Source organism: Medicago truncatula, chromosome 8, assembly GCF_003473485.1.
Source record: "Medicago truncatula cultivar Jemalong A17 chromosome 8, MtrunA17r5.0-ANR, whole genome shotgun sequence".
NCBI lineage: Eukaryota > Viridiplantae > Streptophyta > Magnoliopsida > Fabales > Fabaceae > Medicago > Medicago truncatula.
Window position 1 is genome coordinate 38,545,411 of NC_053049.1, and position 24,391 is coordinate 38,569,801.

General features: G+C 32.6%; 3 protein-coding genes across 4 annotated transcripts in view; 2 read left to right on the top strand and 1 right to left on the bottom strand.

The window, feature by feature from the left end:
- The first annotated feature begins 1,505 nt into the window (after positions 1-1,505).
- LOC25501725 (uncharacterized) lies at positions 1,506-3,360 on the top strand. Its single transcript, XM_013591085.3, has 2 exons — positions 1,506-1,663; positions 2,249-3,360. The coding sequence occupies exons 1-2, from the start codon at positions 1,637-1,639 to the stop codon at positions 3,185-3,187; spliced, it is 966 nt and encodes a 321-aa protein (XP_013446539.1). The 5' UTR covers positions 1,506-1,636; the 3' UTR covers positions 3,188-3,360.
- Positions 3,361-4,657: 1,297 nt separating this feature from the next.
- LOC25501726 (U-box domain-containing protein 6) lies at positions 4,658-9,607 on the bottom strand. Its single transcript, XM_013591086.3, has 6 exons — positions 9,416-9,607; positions 8,529-8,645; positions 8,252-8,437; positions 7,990-8,097; positions 6,581-7,743; positions 4,658-5,703 (listed from the first exon to the last, which is right to left on the bottom strand). Exons 2-6 carry the CDS (start codon positions 8,583-8,585, stop codon positions 4,914-4,916), a joined length of 2,304 nt encoding a protein of 767 aa, XP_013446540.1. The 5' UTR covers positions 8,586-8,645; positions 9,416-9,607; the 3' UTR covers positions 4,658-4,913.
- A 7,282-nt stretch (positions 9,608-16,889) lies between these two features.
- LOC25501732 (mannosyl-oligosaccharide glucosidase GCS1) overlaps positions 16,890-24,391 on the top strand; it is a 40,049-nt gene continuing 32,547 nt past the window's right edge. The window contains exons 1-12 of one of the 2 annotated variants that reach the window (XM_024773636.2): positions 16,890-17,246; positions 17,348-17,421; positions 18,361-18,612; positions 18,811-18,985; positions 21,055-21,141; positions 21,262-21,330; positions 21,878-21,974; positions 22,364-22,446; positions 22,573-22,680; positions 23,551-23,672; positions 23,871-23,978; positions 24,065-24,138. In XM_024773636.2, the coding sequence (XP_024629404.1) occupies positions 16,968-17,246; positions 17,348-17,421; positions 18,361-18,612; positions 18,811-18,985; positions 21,055-21,141; positions 21,262-21,330; positions 21,878-21,974; positions 22,364-22,446; positions 22,573-22,680; positions 23,551-23,672; positions 23,871-23,978; positions 24,065-24,138 (1,528 nt within the window). In that variant the 5' untranslated portion in view covers positions 16,890-16,967. The remainder of the gene's footprint in view (positions 17,247-17,347; positions 17,422-18,360; positions 18,613-18,810; positions 18,986-21,054; positions 21,142-21,261; positions 21,331-21,877; positions 21,975-22,363; positions 22,447-22,572; positions 22,681-23,550; positions 23,673-23,870; positions 23,979-24,064; positions 24,139-24,391) is intronic. The other variant, XM_013591087.3, reaches the window with a different exon arrangement.

The following is a 24,391-nucleotide window of genomic DNA, read 5'->3' on the forward strand; positions in this document are numbered from 1 at the left end:
CCATGACAATAAAATAAAACTGAATATGTTAGGAACACACATTCAAAATCTAAACATATATTTTTCAACACACTCTTTTTGATTGGTTAAAATTCACATGGAACTCACCAAATTTATATGGGACCCACATGATTTGGTGTGACCCATGCGAATTTTAACCAATCAAAAAAAGTGTGTTGAAAAGTGTATGTTAGAATCAATTCACCGTAAGATATAGTAGACATGCATGATCTAACGATCCTCTTTTAATAAAAAAGATCAAAGAGTTTAAATTAAAAAAATTAATAGGATCGTCCATCATAGATATTTGGGGTTAAAATTAACTTATTTGACCAACGAAGGATAACTTGAGGGACCAAAACATGTGTTTTATTAGTTATGAGACTAAAATAAAAACTGAAAATTAATTAGGAGACCAATGGACCAAATAAACCTAATTTAAACAAAAAAAAACTCATAATTATATATAATAAACAAATAGCTCACACAATAATTAAATATAAACCCTTTTCATCTATAATTCTCAATCCTATTTTTTTTCAAAACACATCATTGATTCACAAGTAATTAACTCATATCTCCTTTGCTTAATCACTAGAGATGTTCTTCAATCTCATTTTTGAATGTTATTTTGGCCGCAGGGTCATATCTGAGGCACCACAAGCAGAACGACTGTCCTAGATCCCAAAAAATAAACATGAAATTTGGGCCTAACAAAAAAAACGGTGGCTTTGTTAGCCCGTAAAAAAATTACATAAATTCATTGAAAGTATTTCTGAATTTTTATTTAATGCAAGAATGTTCAAATAATTGGATAATGATGAATTAACAAGTGCCCTAAGGGCATTGTTTAAGGTGCCCTCAAAAGAATTTTTTTTTTGAAAAAATAAGTCAAACACATGTAAAAGTCATAATTATACAATTTTCAATATCAAAGTTATTACTTTAGGGTGTTTAAAAACACCCTAAGGGCATTTGTTAGCATTTTTATTAAAAAAAATCTTTCACAACTATTAAGGCTTCATTTTCTCGTAAGGTACCCTCATAAGGATAAAAAGGTTTTAAAATTTCTCCCCTTCCCTCGTGAACCATAAAATTCCTTCACTCTCTCTTCGAAACATATAAATATTCTCCTCCGTTTGAGTCAAACATACCCTTAAGATGAATAAGTGCATCTCTGAGATTAACTCCATCTCTGTATATATATTATATAATGTCATTATCACCTAAGTTAAGTTCACGGATACAATTCGAAAATATGTTTTAACTATCCTTCAAACAAAAAAAATTAGCTAAATTTATTATCGTATCTTTTTTAAAAAAAATATTATTGTACTTTGTCCCAAAAAAAAAATATTGTATGTTTTGTCAATTTCTAAATCTGATTGATAATTGGCTAAAAAAAATAACGTTCTCCCACCATTAATCCTAGCTGCCAGGATAGGAACTATTTGCCGTTATAGGGAGAGTTAATTTTTTCCATGTAGACCTTTATTTTCCTTTTTATATGTATAGTTTGCTGTCTTAGCAAGATCATCAACATAAATCTAACAGATCTATAAATTCTCTCAAGCTGCAAATTAATATACCTGCACATGGACTCTTAGCATCTTTGCTTCAAATCATATCACCAAATATGCCACCCACCAATTTCTTTTCTCATGTGAGTTTTCAATTTTTATATTATTATGTTGATGCATGTTTTTATGAGGAATTGCTGTTAATATTATGATTAGACTACTAATCTGAAATTGTGTTCTTCAAAACGTTACATTTCTCTGATCAACATTATTTTTCATCAGTTTTCTTTGACACCAAATTAATAGGTCATGTGCGTTTTCATTCCACGACTCGTTTGATTAAGTTAATTTGATCCAATTGATGAATTAATCTCTGCATAACATTACATGCCCAAAAATAATTGAAGCCCTGCATGTAATGAAACATGCAAAGAGAAGGATATGAACATATGCATGTATGGTTTGTAGTAAAACACATGGCATCAATCGTGTTTGCGAGATATATATTTTTTTTTTTGTTGAAAAAACATATCTCACAAACGTGATTGATATCGGATACAAGGACACAAATGAAGTCAATCAAAAACAAATTGTGAAAATTAAATTTTCATGATTCTTATGTAATCAATTTTAAGTCTCTATAATGATAATAATTAATGATATTAATTTTCAACTTTTAGGGGAATTTAATTTCTTTCTCATGTAATTATTTTAATGTGATTTCTCAGAAGAAGTCAAAGGCAACAAGAAGAATGAGTTCAAGGCAACGTCCCTTACATGCATGTGGAGTTTCAATCATAGCAATTGGTGACATTGCCATAGGAAAAACCCAAAATATCAATGGACCATTAGGTTCAACATTAAGAAACATGTCAAAATTGGCCAAATTTGTCACACCTTTAATTTATGCCATTCAATACCAATGGCTAACAATCCTAGCATTCATTGACGATCGCATCCTAGCAGCCGAAAACATCACAGAGAAATTGTTTCCTCCTTCAAGGTACGCGTTCGACAAAATCGATGAAATTGTGTTAATGATACTTTCATCGCCAGATAAAATCGATGGTGCATTGAACAAGTATGTCCCTGCAATAATCCATCATGTGCCATTATTGGAATGGACATTGAAAATTGTAATGTCAAAGTTGAATTGTTTGGATTCCAATTGGGGGAATGAAAATTCAAGTTTGAATGAGAAAACTATAGGTGTTGATAGGAATTGTTGCAATGAGAGTGAGTTAGAATCAGGTGCATCTGAGGAGTACCTTAACCTTCCAATGGATCCATCAAGTGTTGAAAGTTTTCCTCCTATACCAGAAGCTGAACCTAAAGGTGTTGTTAAGACAGTGTCTTGTAGTCACAACTTAAAAGGGTCATACAAAGAAGCATTATTGGAGAGTAGTGAGAAGAAAATGGATAATGATGAATGTCAAGAAAAAGAGATAAAAAGTGATGAATGTCAAGAAAAAGCGATAAAAAGTGATGAATGTCAAGAAAAAGAGATTAAAAGTGATGAGAAAAGTATTGAGAAAGAGTGTGAAATTGTTGAGAAAGTTGAGAAAAGTGAAACTGTGCCATATGATCCACTTATGGAGTTGTTTGAGTCTGCATGGCTCATGAATCCTGGCAGTTTCTGGGATAAAGCAGAGAAAGAGAGAGATTAGTACAATTAACTAGGATATTATAAGAGTCATGTACGACTATAGCATTTTCATGGCTACTTCAAAAATGTGAGTGCCTTTTTTTTTTGTAATTTGTTTTTCAATTGTTATTTGGGACTCTAGAAAGAAACTTGTAAATCAAGTTCTTTTTTGTTTTATGCAAATCAAATATCTTTCTAGTTCACTACACTTCCCTGCTTTATCTTCTTCTTATTAGTACTTTTTGTTCTGCGTAATAGGTTTGCCTGTATTGATTTATTTGAACTTATCTGGAGACATAACCAAACATTTGTGAGAGTGTTTGAGCTTAAAATTAATATTATGCTTAAGTGCATTTTTTGGACTGATTTTGGCTAATATCATTGTTATAAGCGACCTTGTTAAGGGATAAGGAGTTTCTCTGAGTAAGAGAATTAGTTTAATATATATTTTTGCCAATTAATTATCAATTATAATATATGGTTGTTTAGATATTGATCTCACAAACAAGTCCTTTGAAATCAATGGTGGTTGGGTTTATGGCAATGAGTCAGTCCACACACATCACAGCAAATCAAACATAGAATCTGGTTGATAGAGACACTTAAGTTTTTGTGCGCCATGAATTTTTAACAAATTGTCTCCAATGGCTAATAGGACAAAACATGTGGGTTCATCAAAATGAAAAACAAACAAGTCTTTCAAAAAATGCATTCTTTATTATATAGTCATTCTTTATTACTTGCTTACCTAAAGGGTAAACATTCTACTTTGATAAAATGATTTTTGTCTAAGTATCGTGTCATGTATGTTATCTAATTGTGATTATTTTATTCATAATAGTTTAAAATAATTTTAAATGGTATGTCAAGGATGATGTGTCTAAGATGAACTGGAGTTGAGATTTGAAATTGATGTGGAAAAATTGGTTAAAAGTGTGGGGCATAGATGCTCCAAGTAATTATGGTACAAGAATCCAAAATATTTATTTGGTCGTGGACTAAGGCCACTCAACAACGATGTTTATGTTCTAATTTATCAAAGAGTTTGAATTTATTGAAATTCACGTGGAACATGTTATTGACACCTCAATTGTAGAAGAACAATCCGCTTGTGTTTGTGTGTAAGCAACTCATCATTTCAGATCCCATCTTATGTAATGCAAAATACAACTAAACTAAGAAAAAGAATCTATAGTTCTTAGTGTATATACATAAAAGCCATTTTCATCAAATTCTAATGAAACTACCAAACCTCCATGACTGAAACACACATAATGAATTATTGCTCTAACCCTTCTCTTATTTCTTTTATTAAACATACTCTTCTTGTGATGATACCAAAAGGGGAGAGGCCTCCGTTTGTCTCACAATTTCGACCTATTGCATAATCTTATTTAAAAATTTCAGTTGGCTTTCCACTGTCTCTATTAAAAAGAATGCGCACTACCTATCAATATCTGGCCAAAAGAAGCGTGAGTTAAAGTTGAAACACTTGTGGAAAACAAAATAACTATGACATGATTTACATTTACATTAACTTCAAAAATGCAAATCCAACACTTGGATTGGAGAGATTGATGTTACAACATAGAGAAAAGCGAAAGAAGAAAACAAAATCCATAAAATTACACAGGCCTGTACATCTCTTCTTCGCTCTGGAAACCAAAAGGTAAGCAACATTGCAACCCCCTTAGGAACAGAAAGGGACAAGGGGATAAAACAGAGATATTTACAACCTACAGAAATTTTCAACACTGGTATACAGAATAGCTCTTGCTTCTCCAGAAAAAGCTAAAAGGTTTACCGGTCTTTCTTCTAGATATCGACTTACATAGAGGTTTCATTTCAGCAGGTGGCACAGACAAATCACTAGTTTCAGGAGGACATTGATGTACTTCAACAGGTGATTCATCCCGTCGCTGCTGTCGGAACAGCATCAAGAGTTTCTGAGCTTTTTCTCTCCCTCTTGGGGTCCCATTCACTGATATTGATACCAATGCAGGTATAACCCCTTCCTGCAGGACCATGTCAGAACATTGCTCACTTCTGTTGCACAAAATTAGGAGACAAGAGACAGCTTGCTCCTGCACTTCAAGCTCCTCAGTGTCCAATATGGAAGCCAATGCACTGATGAGTCCAGGATTCGAAACCATTTCCTCCCTTCCAACTTGAGAAGTGGCTAAATTTATCAAAACAGCTATACATTTTTCTGTCCATGTACAATCATCACTCTGGTCTACAAGAAGGGATTGTAGGCCGTTAACAATGCCAGATGAAAGTAAGTAAGGAATATTGGAGGGCACAGTAGAAAGATTATAGAGAGCATGGAGAGCATCTTGCTTGTATTGAATGTCATAGTCAGATTGAAGGAGCCGGGTTAGGAATTGTACAGCCTGACTCATGCCAATCATAGGTTTGGCTTCTTCGAGGCAAGAGAGATTCAGATACAGAGCAGTTGCACAACCATAAGAACTAGTGTTAGAACTCATTTCCTCCAACAAAGATAAAACTCCGGCTGATAACATAATCTCCTTATTTCTGTTGAAAAGAAAAGGGGGAAATCAAGTTAATGCTGTGCAGAGATTAAAAATAATTAAAATTGTGACTTCAAAACTCTAATATATCTTAGGAAACTTCAGCCACATTCAATATTTGGAAAACAAGTTAACGAAAGGAACAAAATATTTCCTTTCTGTTTATATAAGCCAATAAAGAAACAAAAGTAAAAAAAAGTATGCATATCATCAAAGTTGTAGTGATGCATTCAATGTAAGGCAGTAGTAAAATCAACTTCCAAAATACATTTCTTTATTATTGCACCCTTGATGCGTCATTAAAACCAAACATACAATGTGCAATTTATTTTCAATATTAAGTATAAAAGTTATCCATGAAAAAAAGTTGATGTCTTTTTCTGAAATGCAGGAGGCCAAACAAAAACGACAAAAGCCGGTATAGTCCAGTGCTCTTCAAGAGCTAGAGCATGACCAGATCTTGTGATGGAATTTCTTTTTATTAAAGATGATTAAACTAACAAAAGGTAATGAAGGTAAGGTTTCTTGACAAAGCTATCATTTTTCAAATATACCAAGATGGGTTTTGGTTGAGGCAATCATAGCAAAAACTGTTTCGATTTTCCAATCACAAATAAGTTCAAACATAACGATTCAAAATTCTAAAAAGTCTTAAATGCACTTTTGGTGCCCTATGTTACCCGAAACAGGATTTTAGTCCCCCCATTTCAAAATCCGGGTTTTTGGTCCCCGAGTTGAACACATTAATGCAATTTTGGTCCTAACCTAGATCTTTTACCCCAAAAATGTTGATTTTTGGCCCCAAAAGTGGTGATATCCGGTTCCAAAAGTGATATTATTTGCATTTAAGCTTTACAAAAACAACAAATGATAATGCAGACCTGTCGTTATTCACAGCTAGGTTGAAGAGAGCCATTGCTCCACTTTCCTGAGCAATCAAATTCTTTTCATGTACAGCTGATTGTAAAAACTGAACAAGTGCTTGAACAAACCCATTAGCCCCCATATAAATCCTAGCTTCCTCATCATCCCTCAGCAACAGCCTTAACTGTTCTACCACTTCATATTTCCTCTTCCAATTGTTCCCCTCAGTCAAGACTTTCAGGAAACTAAGATACTGCTCAGTGTCTTCCTCTTGAGCAGATGAACTTTCAGCTCCATTTTCCCCATATTCCTCCGAGATACACCTCTCTTCTAAAGGAACCACTTTGACACCCTTCAACTTGCAAGAGCTGACACTATTTACAGATCTTGAATTCGTAGACTCAGACTCTGATAATACCAATCTCCAATAGTTAAGATCAAGTGATTCTGGAGGGCCTTCAGGAATAGGAATTCCATTTTGTTCACACCAACTAGCAACAAGACCCTTAACACAGTAATTAGGAGTCAAGTAAAGATGTGGAAGGTTTTGTTGGGTCTTCGGGCAGTTGCTGTGCCCATCACCGAACCATTTCTCTATGCAAACCTTTTCATATGTTTGCCCAGAAGCAATGATAACAGGATCATACATAAGTTGAAGAGATATTGGACACCTTAACTCTTCTGGTGGTAGAGCCATCTGCCCCGGCTCCATATTATTATTTGGCTTGAAATTAAAGGAACTAAGTTTTGAAAGTTGTCTTTCAAAGGTCTGATTATGACCAACAGGAACACCATCCTCAATAGATCCCTGGACAGTGGGAGAACAAGGACCAGAACCCTGAGAATCAGTGTCATCTGAAAACTCATTTCTGAATAACTTGGAGTATTTCCTCATAAGATGCAAAAGATATGCAACAATTGATTCCTTTCGTTTGTCTTCCTCAGTCCGAGCCCTGTCAATAAGTTTCTTTAGAGCCCTTCTTTCAGCAAGAGCTACTCTTGAAGATGTGATTCCAAGTCTAGTAGCAGCCTGGTGAAAAGATTCAAGCTCATAACTTTCACCATCGTCATCAAACTTTTTCCCCTGCTGGAGCAATGCAATTAAATCATCGCCAACTTGCTTCTCTAAGGGGTCGAGTGCAAATTCTACATCTGCAAATTCATTCACAATCTCCTGAACCTGAACAGGTAAAGTCATACCGCAGACCAGGTTAAACATTGACAATTAAAACAAGAAGAAGAAAAACATTTGTGCATGTGCATAAACTTACACGGGGCAAGTTTCAAAGAAAACCAAATCCAGAATATCACCAACAAGGTGGCATTCAATTATTTTGAAATAAACAATTTAAAACAAGCCCCCTCATTCATATGCCCAGCCCAAACAAAGAAAAGACCCATGAGCAATGGCGTTGAAGCTTATTACCTGACATCCAATGGATTGTGGAACAATATCTTCCACCCGTCTGAGACTATCTTCAAGAGCACACTTAGCCTTCTCAAATTTTAGGAGAACGGAGTCCCCAGTTACAGCCTGCATCACAATAAATCTAATGTAAGATATTCTGCAAAATTATTTCAAGCCGAATAACCTCCACCAACCAACAAAAGATAATTTCTTAATAAGATAAGATAAAAACCTTGCAAGCTTAATCAGCAAGTAAAACTACAGAAGGAATGAATAGTACCAGGTAAAGTTTACTACACACTGAGCAATGATGAAGAACATTCTTGGCTTTCTCCAAAGCTACATGTAACGAACATAATGCCTGAATTCCGGTTTTACTCCTAGGCCTGGCTGCTTCTAAAGAAGGAAATATTGACAATACTTTGCAATAGATTACAGAAAGAGCCTTGCACATTTGTCCATGTAACTGCAAGAGAAACCAGTATTGGTTAGATTACATAAAGCATTAGAATTTCCAAAACAAAATACAAAACAATTAAACATATATATATTCATACCTTGGCATCACTAACAGCAAACAGATTTTCTTCAACCTCAGCGGCCACATCCATCATTCAAATCCACTGTCCGTGTAAACTCAGGAACTAAATAATCTTAACTATTTTAGCCACAACCTACAGGATCAAAAAGTGAAAAGAAAGAAAATTAGCCAAAACATAAAAAACTGTCAGTTTAGAATCAATCAAAATAAGCATCATTTACTACAGATACTGCAAACAGATGTTTTTGTATCCGGTTCTCGCTAAGCCAATCAGGTAAGCAAAGCAGAACAATTATTTATGGCCAAACATATTAACCGAAATTCAGCAAGCTTTAAAGAATCAGAATTTAGAAGGAAAAAAACAAATTCAAACTAGTTTTGCATACAAACTACTACAATCACATGTCAACTTAGGAGTGAAAATAAACAAAGAACATCAACCATACGACCAAATCCAGCAAAAACCCAATTAAGCCTTAGATTTGTCATAGCCTTAAATTTCTTCTCAAAATAGAAAAAACAACTACTTTCTTGACCAAACTTTTACCTCAAAAGGAAGAAAAAAAATGACACGTGTTGCTAAAGTTTCAAAATAGGCTTTTTAAGCTAAATACTACATGAATAATCAATCCATTGGAGGATGAAAATGGATTCAAATGATACATAAAGTTTTCTTATAAGACCTTCATTCATGATTTCAAATAAAATACAAGAGATTATGAAAACATAATTTTCCAACAAATTCAAAACCAAAAACAGAACATCATCAACAAAAAAAAATCTGATTTCAGAATCAGAAGCTAATCAATCATTAAAAAATCCAGAGAAACGGAAGAACACAGTTGAATACATAAAAATAACGATTTAAAGTTAGGTTTAGGGTTTTGAAACAAAACAACGTACCAATCAAATAAAAAAAAAGAAGAGGGAAATCAGAACCAAGGAGGTTCCATGAAAATGAATAAGAAAATCGAAGAATCTCAAATTAGGGTTTGGAAAGATCTAGAGTAATTTGAGTTGAGTTTGGAATCGGAGAACGAGTTTGGAGAAGCACTTGCACGCAACGCAAGGTAAGGTAGAAGAAGAAGAAAGTAAAGAAATGATGATGAAAAATATTTATATATAATTTATTTCCATTATTATTTTTTACTGTTTCACTTTAGTTAAGTTGATTAATTAATTGTTGGAATGGAAGTTAAAACTGAAGTGTCAATTTTAATAATGATTTTTTTTATTTGTGGGGCAGAGGGATTTGTGGATGAAACAAAAAACAATTATTGTTTTTATTTTTTTTGGGTGAAATTATTGTTTTTTATTTGACAAAGAAAGAATACAATTATTGTTAAAAGTTTTAATGTTTTTTTAGTGTGAATAATGTTTTGCAAACACACAGGAAGTTGGAATTTTGGCCGCTTTTATCTCTCCAGGTTCACCGGCCGACAGTTGCCGACCGACTTCATGGTTCGTTGCCTGTCCCCAGACCTGTCACAGAACTTGCCTAATGCCAAATTTATCCTTCTTCTTTTAAAGGTCAATAGATGCTTTTATTTTTATTTTTGAGAAAAGACATGGAATAGATAAATTTTACTTGAGAAATTAAATATAGACCTATTCTTCTATAGTCACAAGACTAAATAGATAGTCTTTGGACACATTCACATGAAGATGTTATCTTTAAAATATTTAATTATTTTTTTATTAATTTTTTTTCATCATTAAAAAAATACTTTTTTATGTGTGTGTGACCAAACACTATTTGTTTGGTCTTGTGACTATATTAAAATTTCTCTTAAATATACTTACAAATAAAGATAATTTAATAAAATTCACACACAAACTAAACATATTAACTACATTATCAACATTTTTTAATATGTGTAAAATTAGTCAAAGGAACTTGTAATAAGGGGGACACAATCATAATTGAAAATAATTAAAAGAGATAATAATTAAATGATAGATTATTTTTCTTTTAATTTTTTATATTTATGTGTATGTCCCCAAATAAATTTTATTTGGAGTTATGTTTAAGTAAAACTTGCTCGTTATAAACACTATTTTTTAAACATTTTTACCAACATTCATTCTTCTATTTAGTGAAATTCATTTGAGTTTCATTACATTATGTGGAACCAATTTTTAAAGCTTAGTACACATATCTTTCAAAAAAAAAAAAAAAGAAGTTTGGTATACAAATATGAATTTCATCTAAAATAAGAGTAGATGTTAAAAGAGAGTGTTAGAAAGAGGGTATTGATAACACTCCTTTTTCAAAAATAATATTGATGCAAAATTCGACAACAAATTAGATGGTTAATTCAGTTTAGACAAATAGTCAATGAATGAATATAATAAAGAGATATAATTCATTAGTCAATATAATTAATTAGATAAACTTTTTTTCTTGATAGAATGAATTAGATAACCTATTAAAAAGTTTTGTTAAAAGTAAATAAATTTAACTCCAATGGTTTGAGTGTTAAAAAAATATACTTTACACTCGAGAGATCATTGGTTTGAATTTCACCGATGTCTTTGATGGAAGGTAAATACAAGACATTATCTCCTCACTCGAAATTTTGAGTTATACAAATTTTTATTGAATTAAATTGAGTTGATGTGAGTTTGTCTCGGCTATTTTTAACTAAAGTTTCTACTAAAATCTGGGCTTCTGCTCTTTGTAATAAAAAAAAAAATCCCCACTAAAAATCTTGGCTCTAGGGCTGGAAATGAGTCGAGTCGAATCGAACCTATCTGAGCTCGATTCGATTCATTAAGAATTGGCTCGGTTCGAGCCTTGGTTCGAGTTTGACACGAACTTTTTTTTCAGCTCAAGTTCGGCTCGTTATTTTTGACTCATAAATATATTGAAATTTATACCAATTTTTAATGGACTAGCTGAGGCTATTATTACACATAGTAATTAACACTGATATGCAACCACCAAATCCAGTTTTGCCTTCTTGTAGCATATGTTTCTCTTATTATAGATAATTGTATTCTCCATTTTTCATGCACGTTCCTATGCGAAAATATTTTAGTTTTGAAATCCTTAAAAACTACAACAACATTGCGCATGACGTTGTCTATCAATTTTAATGTAGCTCATTTTTATCCTATTATTACTAAGTGTTTGTCTTAGCTTTTAAAGTGTGTGTGTCTCTCTCTCTATCTCTCTCTCTCTCTCTCTCTCTCTCTCTCTCTCTCTCTATATATATATATATATATATATATATATATATATATATATAATCGAGTCATCTCGTGAACCAAACGAGTCGAACTACATATAGTTCAAGTTCAGCTCAATTAATCGACGAACTTAATTTTCAGCTCAAGTTCGGCTCATTTGGTTGATGAATCAAGTTCAATGAATCAATTGTCGAATTGAATTACGAACTTTAATTGAGTTGGTTCGGTTCATTGCGAGCTCTACTTAGCTCTCATGAATTTAACGCGAAAACAAGCACAATCTTTGGTGTAAAAGAAAAAACTTCAACCGCTAGCTAGTAAACATCCAAAGTGAGAATGTAACATTGCTTTGTCCAAGAACATTCAAGTCCATCCAACCCTACAGTAAAGAGAAGTGAGGCACATGCAGCACTTATGAATAGGTGTTGCATAATGCATGTAATTAGAATTCGCCTCAATCAAATCTGTGTCAATGTATATGAAAATAATTTAAAATTATGCATCAATTAACTAACTAATGACATGTATCGAAATACACCAGATGCCAAAACAGATTCATGCATACATAATGTATCTATTTGACATTTAATATATACCCATATTCGATATAATGCATGTCTCCCACAATGTGGAGCACATAGGGGTCTTGCCATAGGAAGAAAACAAATTAAAATATTCATCACTTCATGTTTGTCCTCACTCCTCAATATGTCACAATACTGAAAAGGACAATAAACCATGCCACCTAGAGTTTTTTTGTTTGACAAAACCACGTAAAGTAATTTTTCCTCAAAAAAACCACGTAAAGTAATTAAAAAATAAAACAGATATCTTCTACGGAATGTAGAAATTAATTCCTCAAATTGAGCAGAGTCACAATAAATAACAAAATTCTCCCTAAAAAATTTAACACTAGGGTATTTACATATTTTAATTTAAACTCAAGGTCTCTAATTATACTATAAGAGATTTCTTAACATCTTACTAAGGGTCCATTTAAAAATGTTTATTTTTGAGTTTAAGTAAAAGAACTTATGCAAATAAAAAAGTTTTTGTGTCACTACCAAAAAAAAGAGTTTTTGTGTATTATTTATAAATTTGTTAGGTGGTTTTCGAAAATACAATTTTTGTCAATGAAAAAATTGTTGGAACAATAGTCAAAATTAGTTAAAAATATTTTATGTCACTGAAGAGATTATTAGGTTGAGTCACAGAGTAGATCGTTTCCTTTAAGACGTTTCGTGGCACTGTCAAAATTGTGCAAGGAGACTATCAACCACGACGCCCCCAAGATAAAACAACTCAACTACAACTGTATCAGAGTCCTACTGTATTGTAAGATATGTTCTAAAAATACACTTTCAAATATTGTGCTAAAACCACTTGGATATGATATTTTACCACTCTATTTTGGTAGCGAGACCACTCTAATATGATATTATGACCACTATAATATTGTGTTTACACCATTCTAACCTCTTACTTCTTCAAGGGCATAATATATATAGATATATCTCAAAAAAGACTATGATATTAAGAATACTCTTATTTTCGAAGGGAAAAATTTACCAAAGAGACTTTGTTCTTAAAACCATTACTAATATCGAAGGGACATTATATTATAACTCAAAGAGACTCTGGTCTTAAAAACACTCTTTAAATCCGACGGGACATAAAAAAAAGGAGAAGAAAAGAATAACTCGTCAACACAAGTTAAAAGAGAGATAAGAGATAAATTTTTTTTGACAACTTAAGATAACTTTTGGTGTAAATAGAAGCGAAGAATGAGAATTTTATTTATAGGTGAGGAGACAAAGATGGATTTTAGATCCAACGACTAAGATATGAATGGAAAATATCTCAACTCATGACCAATTTAATTATACTCCCCTTATTTAATCATTTCAATCAAACTTATTTTAGATATATTTAAAATTGTATTATACTCCCCTTATTTTATCATTTGAATCAAACTTATTTTAGATATATTTAAAACTGTCATTGTGAACTTAACTCAGTTGGTATGGATAAATGCATAATATATATTTGAAAATACTCGGCCACCACAAAAAAAAATTTAAAATTATAAAAATTATAACCAAAAATATATATATTTGAAAATACTCCTAAAAAAATATACGTGTGAAAGTTTTGTATTAAAAAAAAAAAAAAAAAGTGTGAAAACCCCTATAAAAAATAGAAAACACTTTATTAATAGGGAATCTTGGTCTCTAAGCTTCCGCAGCCGTCTTGTCTACGCGCCGTCGTTTCTTGCGCTGCCGCAGTTCTCACACAAGGTATGTTTTATGTCATTGCATTCTAGATTAAATATATATATATTTTTGTTTAGTTTAAATGTTCGAGTTTTTTCTTTTGATAATCCCTTTATCATGAATCATGATTCTTATTTGAAAGACATGAATGCTGAAGTTCTCATCTTTTTGAAATGACCTAATTGCGTTTTACACTCTTTTTCTCGTCTTATCCATTCTAATCACTTTTCATCTGTATTATATCATTCTTGTGTCTTGATATACTTTTAGTGCTATTATATATACATGAATGAGTATCTTGATATTTATTTTTGCTTTTCAGGAATTTTCCTTTTGTGTTTGTGTGTATGTGGTAACGACGGTTAATATTTGTGTTTGTGTATATGTGAGAATGGAATAAGTTAAAATTGTGCAAGAATCTTACTTACATTTTAATTATGTGGCATCTTTGTTATTTGGAATCTTGTTGTCTAATTTATCACTAATTTATTATTTGGTTTAATTATGATTTTAGTCCCCGTAATCATTGAGTTTTTTTGATTTTAGTCCTTACCTTAGATTATTGGGGCACATTATTGTAACGTAATAGACTAAAAGCAGTGCATTTTCAATTTCCATAGTTTGAATCTAAACAAAAAAATTTACATGGATTAAATTAAAAAACACACCGTAATTTCCAGGACTAAAATCATATTCAAACCATATTATTTTGTTTTGCTAAATTTGTGAAACATCTTGGTTTCTTTGATTATGTTTTGTATATATGGCCACTCTTATAAAGACATAACATTTTTGTTTCTTGTTCATATATTCCCCCATTTTAAACCTGCTAAAAGTCACTTTTTTGTGCAGCATAAAGGCAACTGTATTTGAATCAGAAGAACTTGTATTCACTTTGTTATTGAAGTTCTATTGGTCAAAGCCACAAACACTTTCTCTTGTAGTTGTATTTCTTCTGAATCTTAGCAATCTATAAAGGGTTTAGGCTCAATGTTCTATCTCAGTAAGATTGAGCATAGATTGCCCTTGCCTCCTTCTCTTCTTGCTCTTCCCATTCCCCTCACGGATGATCAAAACCAAAACCATGATATCAATATCACATTATTTTCGCTTTTCACATTGTTTCCCCTTCTCCTATGTTTTTATGTCTTCCATATTTTAAAGAAGTTGTAATTATGATAAGATATCTTTTGATTACGAACCGAAATCTCACCAATTGCATCATAAACAAACCGATTAAAGAAAATGTGTTTGAACTACTTGCCATATCAATATGTTTTGTATAGAAGATAGATTAAAATCCTAATAAACAAGCATTGAACATTGATGGAAGATTGATATAATGTCTCTCTATTTTACAGGGATCATTAGCTCATGAAGGTCTGGGCCCTGTTTCTTGGTGGTGATGAATTCATTCCCTGGTTTTATTCATTTTCAAGATTGTGCTTTTAGAAGAAATTGGTCCTTTGTTTTGCTTCAAAATAAGCAAAAACAATAGAAGAAAATTAATCATTTTTGCTTATTAGGATAGAAGAAATTAATGGTTTGGTCAAGCCCTTGTGGACATCTCTTCAAAACATGCAACATGATATTTTATTTGACATACAATATCATGCTTAAAGAGGGTATCTAGCATGTTCGATGATATATTTGGCAGGAAAAACACACTTTTTGAATAAGAGCTTGGGTTTGGTACATGTCCTAAGGGTCTCTTTGAGTGATTGGATTAGAGTGTTTGGTAAAAAAGGAAGGATGAAGTGGAAATAGTATAAGACTTTAGAAGAGGAGGATTTTTAAAGTTACAATTTTCTTTCATAATCCAAAATCATCACAATTTGGTGGAACTTAAAAATGCATTGGAGGATTTTGAAGGAATTCAATAAATTCTTTGAATCCAATATATGTGGTTATAATGAGCTGTGCTATTGAGCACGACAAAAATCCAGGCACGACACGCATGACTAGTTATGTGGCACAATCCTATTTGTTTAAATTAAATTTTAATTAAAATAAATTTTAAAAACTGAAATAGCCGTAGGTGGAATACACATGTGTGTATTTTGACGACAACCATGTGTCGTGCAATATACCATTTTCCGGTTATCATATTCTTAATTTTTTTTATTGAATAATATGCTTAAAATTAAAAATGTATTAATTTGTTTTTCTTGTTATAATCCTCGTCAAGAGAAGACATGTTACTACACAATCAGAGAAAAACTTGTACCTTACAAAAATAGAAGACATGTCTGATACTTACGGCAAATTCTATGGTATACCTAACATTTAGAACGTACCGATACATAAAGCATTAAATTAATAATTAAATTAGTTGTTTTTTTTAAAGAAAAATGAATTATTTTCTATCATTGACAATTATAATAATTAAATCTTATTTATCAAAAGTGTCGATGAAATAAAATTTACTTTTTTTGAATTTTTATTGCTCATAACGAAGAATATTGATTATTTTTTATGAGAAAATGTTAAAAATTTAATATAATTCTTATAAACAATGAAATGATGTTTTTTTTCTTGTGAGATGATGTTTTCTAAAATATAAATATTATCAAATAACTACTTATTTCAAAAATGATCGTTAATTCATAAATTTATGAAGTAGGAGTATCGATACACCTCAATTTGTGAGGTGTACCGTAGAAGTTCTCGATACTTACTGCTTAGCCTCCTTCTTTATACTAAATTTTTAGAAATCAGACATGATAACACAATGTAGAATAATACACGATAAACTTTTATAGCATAGAGCATAACTTTAGTTTGATCCAATTATATTTCTAATTAAAAAATGTCCAATAATAGAAAGAATAATATTTTAGAATACATAGTTATCTATCATTTAAATAATTTATCTTACTTCTTGTAAGTTGTATGTAAATGTGTATAACTAGTCGTTACATTACATTATAGTGCAAAATACAAACACAGCTCTCTACTCAGTTAGTCAACGAACTATCCACCCAGCAGAAATGAGCGGAAATGTAAGAACAACCGCTCGTAGCAGAGTCCGATCTTCTTCTGCTGAACCCGAAACCGATCCTCTCCGCCAAGAAACTTCTTCTAACTATCACAGAACCAAATACGAATCAAATTCAACTTCAAACTTCAAACTGTTTCTCACCATCACCTTCTTCTTCATCATCATCATCTTTTTTCTCGTTCATCACTTCGTTACTTCTGCAGCACAACCTCATCTTCCTCGCGTCGTTACGCCTTTTCCCGCGCCAAAGATCATGGACCTTCCTCAGGTCAACTTCAACCTTTTCATCACACTCAGTCTTTTTTTCTTCATCTTTTGCTTTCATAAATTTGGTGGATGTTAATAAATTGATTTTCAATGTTGTTGCAGTTTCAAGGTGAGCATAAGGAAAGTTTGTATTGGGGAACTTATCGTCCTCATCTCTATCTCGGAATTCGTGCCAGGTAGATACTACTACTACTACTACTATCATTTTCCATTTGTGTTGTGTTGTGTCGTGTTTTGATTTATTTATTATTTATTGATTTATTGATAATACTGCGATGTGTCTATACGTTGTTTGCACTGAAATGGAAGCAGATACTATTTTGATGATTTTGTAAATGGCACACAATCTCTAAATATATCCTAGTTGTATAAAGTTTGACTGATTTGTGGCCTGTTTGTATTGGCTTATTTGAGTTTCTCTATTGCCGTAAACATTTACGACACTGTTTGGGAGAACTAAACTATTAAATCAACTTATGATGTGCTCATAAGGTGTTTTTACCTCATTTTCATAAGCTCTTTAGGATAGCTTTTGAAAATACCTTTTAGATTATACTAAAAAGTAGTTTGACTTTATTTTATCTTGTGTCATAGAAATAGCTTATTCATAAGCGCTTATGCTGTAAGTTGCAAAATAAGTTTTTTATCCAAACATGGCCTTATGCCTGCAAATCCTGCTTCACACATAAATTGGATAAACCATCAATTTAGTTGTCAGAGTTTCACTCTCTCTCTCTCTCTCTCTCTCTCTCTCTCTCTCTCATATTTAGTTCTTATAGTATATAAAAAAAACTAAGTAGTCTTTAAAGTTATAAAGTATATGAAAGCTACGGTGTTAGTTTCTAAATTATATGAAAATCTGTCATGCTAGTGATTAACATCTTAACAGAGGGACTAAAGTTACGGATTTCAAATACTTTAGGGACTACTTATTATTTTTGTATACTTTATAGATTAATTTAGAAAGAGAGGGATACTTTAGGGACTGAATTAATGGTTTATTCCACAGAAGTTGGTGTCTATATATCTGGTTTAGACTGTTTGTGTGGGATGCCAATATCATCAACAATTGACTCTCACTTTTTTGTGTTTTTTGCTGGGTGTGTTTATATCAGGACTCCACAATCTTTGATGGCTGGATTAATGTGGATCGGTGTGAAGGATGGGAGTAATCATTTAAGGCATGTCTGCAGACAGGAGGATGCCTTAAGTGCTTATGGTTGGACAAAGCATAATGGACGTGATTATGGGCATCAAGTACTGGTTGACCATGGCATGATCTTGACTACTGAGTTCATAAAATCAAAGGGGGAAGGCAGTGGTTATGGTTGGGACTGGGCAGTTCGGATTGATGTGCAGATTGATAAGTAAGTGATGCTATTAACTTGAAATCACTTTCGTTTATGTATTATGGCAGACCAACTTTGGTTTTGGTTTTACCTTGTTGGAAAGTAGATAGTGACAGGTCTGTTTTCCTGTATGAGAGTACCAGCGTCTCTCAACATTGCTTTTTATTCAATGATTTTTATCGATTGAGTGAGTTTGTTCTTGTGGTTCAACCCCAGGTCTAAGTGGAATGAGGACTTTGGGAGAGATGCCCAACTCTTTTTCTATTTGGCTGATGAAGGTGGTAATGTTCTTGATGCAGGCAGAGAAAACTTGAACATTCGTGAGAGTTCATTACTTGCATCTGGCTCTCGAACAGACATTGGAAACTGGCAGCTTCATTTAAAGTCTACGGTAATGCTAGGGAATGGTATTATGAGTTTCTGTTTAGTCACTTGTAGATAAATCAACAATCAATCTCGTGAAGTCTGCTCAAGGAAGACTTGATTAGGCGCTAAATATCAGGATGCCATATGATATGAATGAGACTAATGGCTTTAATTTGCAATGCTTTAACTCACAAAGTAGTTGTTTCAACTTTAGAACAAAGGATCTAGAAATAACATTCCCTTCACCATTTTAGAACAAAGGATATGTCAATTTTAGTATAGTAAGAAAGTTTAACTTCTTAACCAGTCTTTGATATATCTAGGGTAAGAAAAGGGATCCCCCTAAATAGCATTCAGATCCTTAGGTGTATAGTTATAGTCAACATCCTAGTTTCTTCCAACATGTCAGTGGCATACCCGTCCCTATGAAATAGGAGGCTCGGCTCTCTATTTAAAATAGGCCCCCAATAAAATAAAAACGCAATTTTTTTGTGTAGCTAAGCTTTATTAAAAATCAGAATCAGAAGAGCTTCTAAACATGAAACGAAATACAAAAAAATTAAGTGAAAGAGGTAGAATTTAATAACGGTGTCGTTTGGATTTGTCACTTATCCGTTGTGGGAAAGGGGAAAACGAATGGTTTATATGAAAAAGAAATGATTGTTGTGATTCTTTCAATGAAATAGCTTTTCAAATTGACTGATTAAGTGATTATACAAATTGGGGGTGGTTTGATAGTACCAGATTTATGTCCAGATAGGAGAACTAAAGTCTAGAAAAAACTCAAACGTGTAAAGAAGTAACATATATATTTTTTATTTAAGTGGGGGTGGGTATTAGATTTAATTTTTTCTGAGGCCCGTAGCTTTTGGAGGTCCGGCTTGATTGAGCACCTTGCACTCCCTCAAGGCCGGGCCTGGCATACTTCCTCCAAGAGATGGAAACACTTGCCTTTGGTTGAGCTACTACAGTTCTAAAGAAATATCTCAGTCAACATGCTGAAATAAATGCTACTTAAGACGTTCAATGCTGTTGTAGTTATCTCCTGGAATCAGAGTGCCATACAACAAGAGATAAATATGCACTGGTTAGTGGAGGAATGTTTACAATACACCAAATTGTTGGCTTCATCGCAAATCATTTCAAACTTCTAAAGAGTTGTACTAAATCTTCCAAACCATGTTCTAAGACTTTGCTTAAGATTGTATAAGGCTTTTTGTAGCCTACAAATAAAACCACATAACTCCCATGAACAACTAACTTAAGCGGTTACTCTATATAAACTTTGTCAACCAAATCACCTTGTAGAAATGCATTTTTGAAATTAAACTGATACAGAAGCCAATTGTGCAAGGAAGCACCAGAGTGATTACTACTTATATGACCTAGTCTAACAAATGGTGAGTGAGAGAGACAAACCATATATAGCATTACCGGTGTGTGCAATAGCTATAGGAGTTTGACAGCATGTCTGTTAGTGATACTCCTAATGTTCAACTTCTTACAATATTTTGGTTGTCAGTGCCATCCTTGAACTTTTTTTTAGGCAAAGGAGGCTGAGAGTTAGTAACATTTGTTGATTTTCTTCGAAATCCAATCATCTAATAGCACTTGTCTCGGGTACGTCCCATACATTTACATGATGAGCATTGTGGATGACCTCCAGATTCATGACCACCTTTCTCATTGCCTCAACTGTGAACAGTTTCCATGTTGCTTTGATACCAACTTGAATACGACCTTAAAATTGATTTGAATTGCTTGAGAGATTAACTCTTAGCTTTGTGATTTTTATAATGATAAATGTGGAACCATAATCCCTTGATTATAGGGATTAAATCCGGTAACTACGGCCTATATCTTCCTATAATCTTTACTAATTAGTAACTATATGTAGAAAATGTACGAGGAAAGAGAGAATATTTATATAAAGGGAAAAAGGGGTATCTCGACCTAGCTCAGCACATATACTGTGTTTTTATTTTAGTTTCTTATTACTCCAAATGCAAGTTAGCAGACCTAATTTTTGTTCTTGATTATCTGTAATGTTATGCCTAATCCCATTACTCACTTTCTTATGTTTTTCTTTTCCAGGATGATCTGAAACTGCATTACTCTGGATTTCACACACCACACTTTCACAATTTATCTGATCTTGTTGAGGAAAACCTTGCATCACAAGTAAGTTAGGGTATTTCAATTAAATTTATCTAATGATATAATTTTTATGTAATAGAGATGTGTGGTTATAAAATTTTGTGGGTTTTGCTGATATCTCTACTTATGTGCATATCTTGGTAGACAAGAAAGCATGGTCAAATGCAGCTACCTGACTCATCAGATGATTCTCCTAATGTGTTAGTTTTTCAGGTAACAGAACATATGCACTCTCCAAAATCCATTTTTACAAAACTTGTGCTCACATTTGCGTGTGTGTGTGTTGACAGACAATCCAATTGTTACTTGAAAACATATTTCCTAATTGGTTTTGCTGTCAACTTGTGCTTCTCTTTTTTTTTTTTTTGAAGTTAAATATATTTTTGGTCTGTATAAATTCAGTGAATTTGATGTTGGTCCTAAAAAAAAATTCTTTGGTTTTCATCTCTAAAATATAAAAGCACTATTTTTGGTCCCTGCTGTAATATGACATCCATAAACTGTCTGTGTCTATGGAAGGTCACTCACATGATCATCCAATAATGTCTATGGTGCCATGTAACGTGTAACTCCCCTAATATTTTTAGACTTAAATGCACTTTTGGTCCCTCCATTTTTGTTGATTTACAATTTTAGTCTGTCAATTTTATCATCCTCAAAATATAGTCCCCCGACTTTTTAACATTTAAATAATTTACCTCACCACTCATTTTATAGGGACAAAATCCTACTTAACCCTTCTTTTTACTTCATGCTGCAGATTATCGGTGGCTTTCCTTTCACCACAGATATTGTGTTTATCTCTGCAACTAATTCAGAAAGTTCAAGAGTAGAAAAGCGCGTCAATAGTCTTACAGGTTTTTGCCACTTTTGAATAGTGTTTTTATTTATTTGTTTATTTATTTAAATTATGGTGTGTGTCTTTATGTGCTTTCATGAAAGGGAGAACAAATTTATTAATTTACTTTGTGGCAAGAGTGGTTCATTTCTTTGAACTTTTGAAGTTGACGGATAACATGGGGATTTATACAACTGTGTTACTTATGTGTGTTCATTAATGACTTAAATTTGAAAGATATGTCTATTTTGCGTTCAAATTGATTTTTGGTTTTTGACTCAAAGGATGTCTTATGTATAAATATTTTTATTTGACTTTAAAGATAACTAGTCTACTTTTTAATAAGATTTAGTTAACATCAATGTTCTAAGTCAGTGTGTAATTGTTTGTTCTTCCGCTCAATGTTAGGAGACTCATTGTCTAATGAACTGAAATATAAAGAACAAGCATATGATGAAAAGATTGAGAAGATTTTCAATTTGGCTGAGAAGGTATTGTGTTCGTTGTTCTTTAACTTATTTATTCTTTTATTTCAAAAGTATTACGGCTCTTTTAAGTTTCATATGATTGTGTACATTCATAGAAGTAATTTCTTTATCAAACCATTGGATTTCCAGGTGGATTCAGAATCCATTTCTGTTGGTAAGGCTGCTGTTGGAAGCTTATTAGGTGCCATTGGTTACTTCTACGGCCAGTCAAAAATTGATCTATCAAGAACCCTTATTGTAAGATTTTACTATAATTTGGTATAGTCCTTATTGAAGAGTATGCCACCCTTGAATGTCATATAATGTGACATATGATTATCATAAGTTTGAACGTTATCTTTCATGTGTTTTATTTAGTCTTGATAAAGTATACAATTTAAGACAGCAGAGAAAAAAGTACAAGACAAGAGATTGGTAACCAATAAAGGACCGAATTCTTACTCAATTGAAAATTTCTTCAGGTGCTTCCAGAAATGAATTTATTCCTACAGAAAACTAAGACAAGCTAATTAACTAGAAATTCATGCTGATGTTTAGCAAAGAAACCAAATAGAAATAGCTATTACGTAAGATATAATGAGTAAATGACCATTTTAAGATACAACCAGCCGAAAAAAGTTATTCTTGAAAATTGTGGCATACATCTCTAACCATAAGCACCAAATAAGAGCATGCATGCACATCCGTTTACTACCAAAGGCTTCTTAGACACAACTGTTATCATGCATAGAAGCTCGTTTAATGAAATCCTTATGATAGGCGGCCATTCTCTGGTTTATTATAGAAGTCTAATTAGACAAGATATCGTGAAACATTTATCTATCATTTCATTAATCTCTTTGCGGGAGAAACAAATTTTATAGAAGTCTAATTTGATTATTATATGCTGGAATAGATATCCGGTGTTAGTTTCTTTTTCAGTATCAATATGCAGTTATTTACCTCACTATTTACGAAACTCCTGATCTTGCAGTGTGGCTTTGCTATTCTTTAATTAGTTTCAGTCAGTGGGTCTATTTTCTGTTCTATACCATTATATTATTACTCTGCTTTAAACTTTAAGTTACCTGCAATTTAGGATTCAAAGTTGGTTGTTTTCGTTTGCAGCATAGTGAACATGCTGCTTATATATCATATTGGCCTGCTGAGCTTTACACAGCTGTACCATGTCGATCAACCTTTCCAAGAGGATTTTTATGGGATGAAGGTTTTCATCAACTTGTAATCTGGTCAGTTTCCAGTGCTAGTAATATAATTCATGACCACCATCACCAACACAACTATTATTGTTCTTGTTTCAAATTCTTCTTAAGTGCAGATGAGTGATGTATTATCTTGACTGTGCAAGACATACTGGTCCTATTTAATAAACAAATCATATTTGGTCAGTAAAATTTGCTTTATTTTCACTCATGCACATTAAGCAGGCGTTGGGATATTCAAATTTCATTGGATATCATTGGACACTGGTTAGATTTGATGAACATTGATGGATGGATACCACGAGAACAAATTCTGGGAGCTGAAGCACTAAGGTTTAGTATTAATTTTTTTTTCTTTTCAACTGATTGCAGAAATCTTTTTAGATATCCTTGTGACATAGATTGTTCTGTATTTGCAGTAGGATCCCAGAGGAATATGTTCCTCAGCATCCAACAAATGGAAATCCTCCAACACTGTTTTTAGCACTAAATGGTATATCAATATGTTAACGTTCCTTTTCTATTTTTACCTTTTATGTTATTTTATTTCCCGCTAGTTATGGCTTATGAGAATCATTATTTCTAAAAGAAGGCAACAAATATGATCCTATTGGCAATTTCAAGCAAGCCAAACAACTTTGAACAATCAGAAAGTTATACATTTATCTAAATAGTTTGACAATTTATATGAAGTGTGTATATTTACAAATATCGCTTCAGAACTGAAGCATGGATAGCATTAGTTT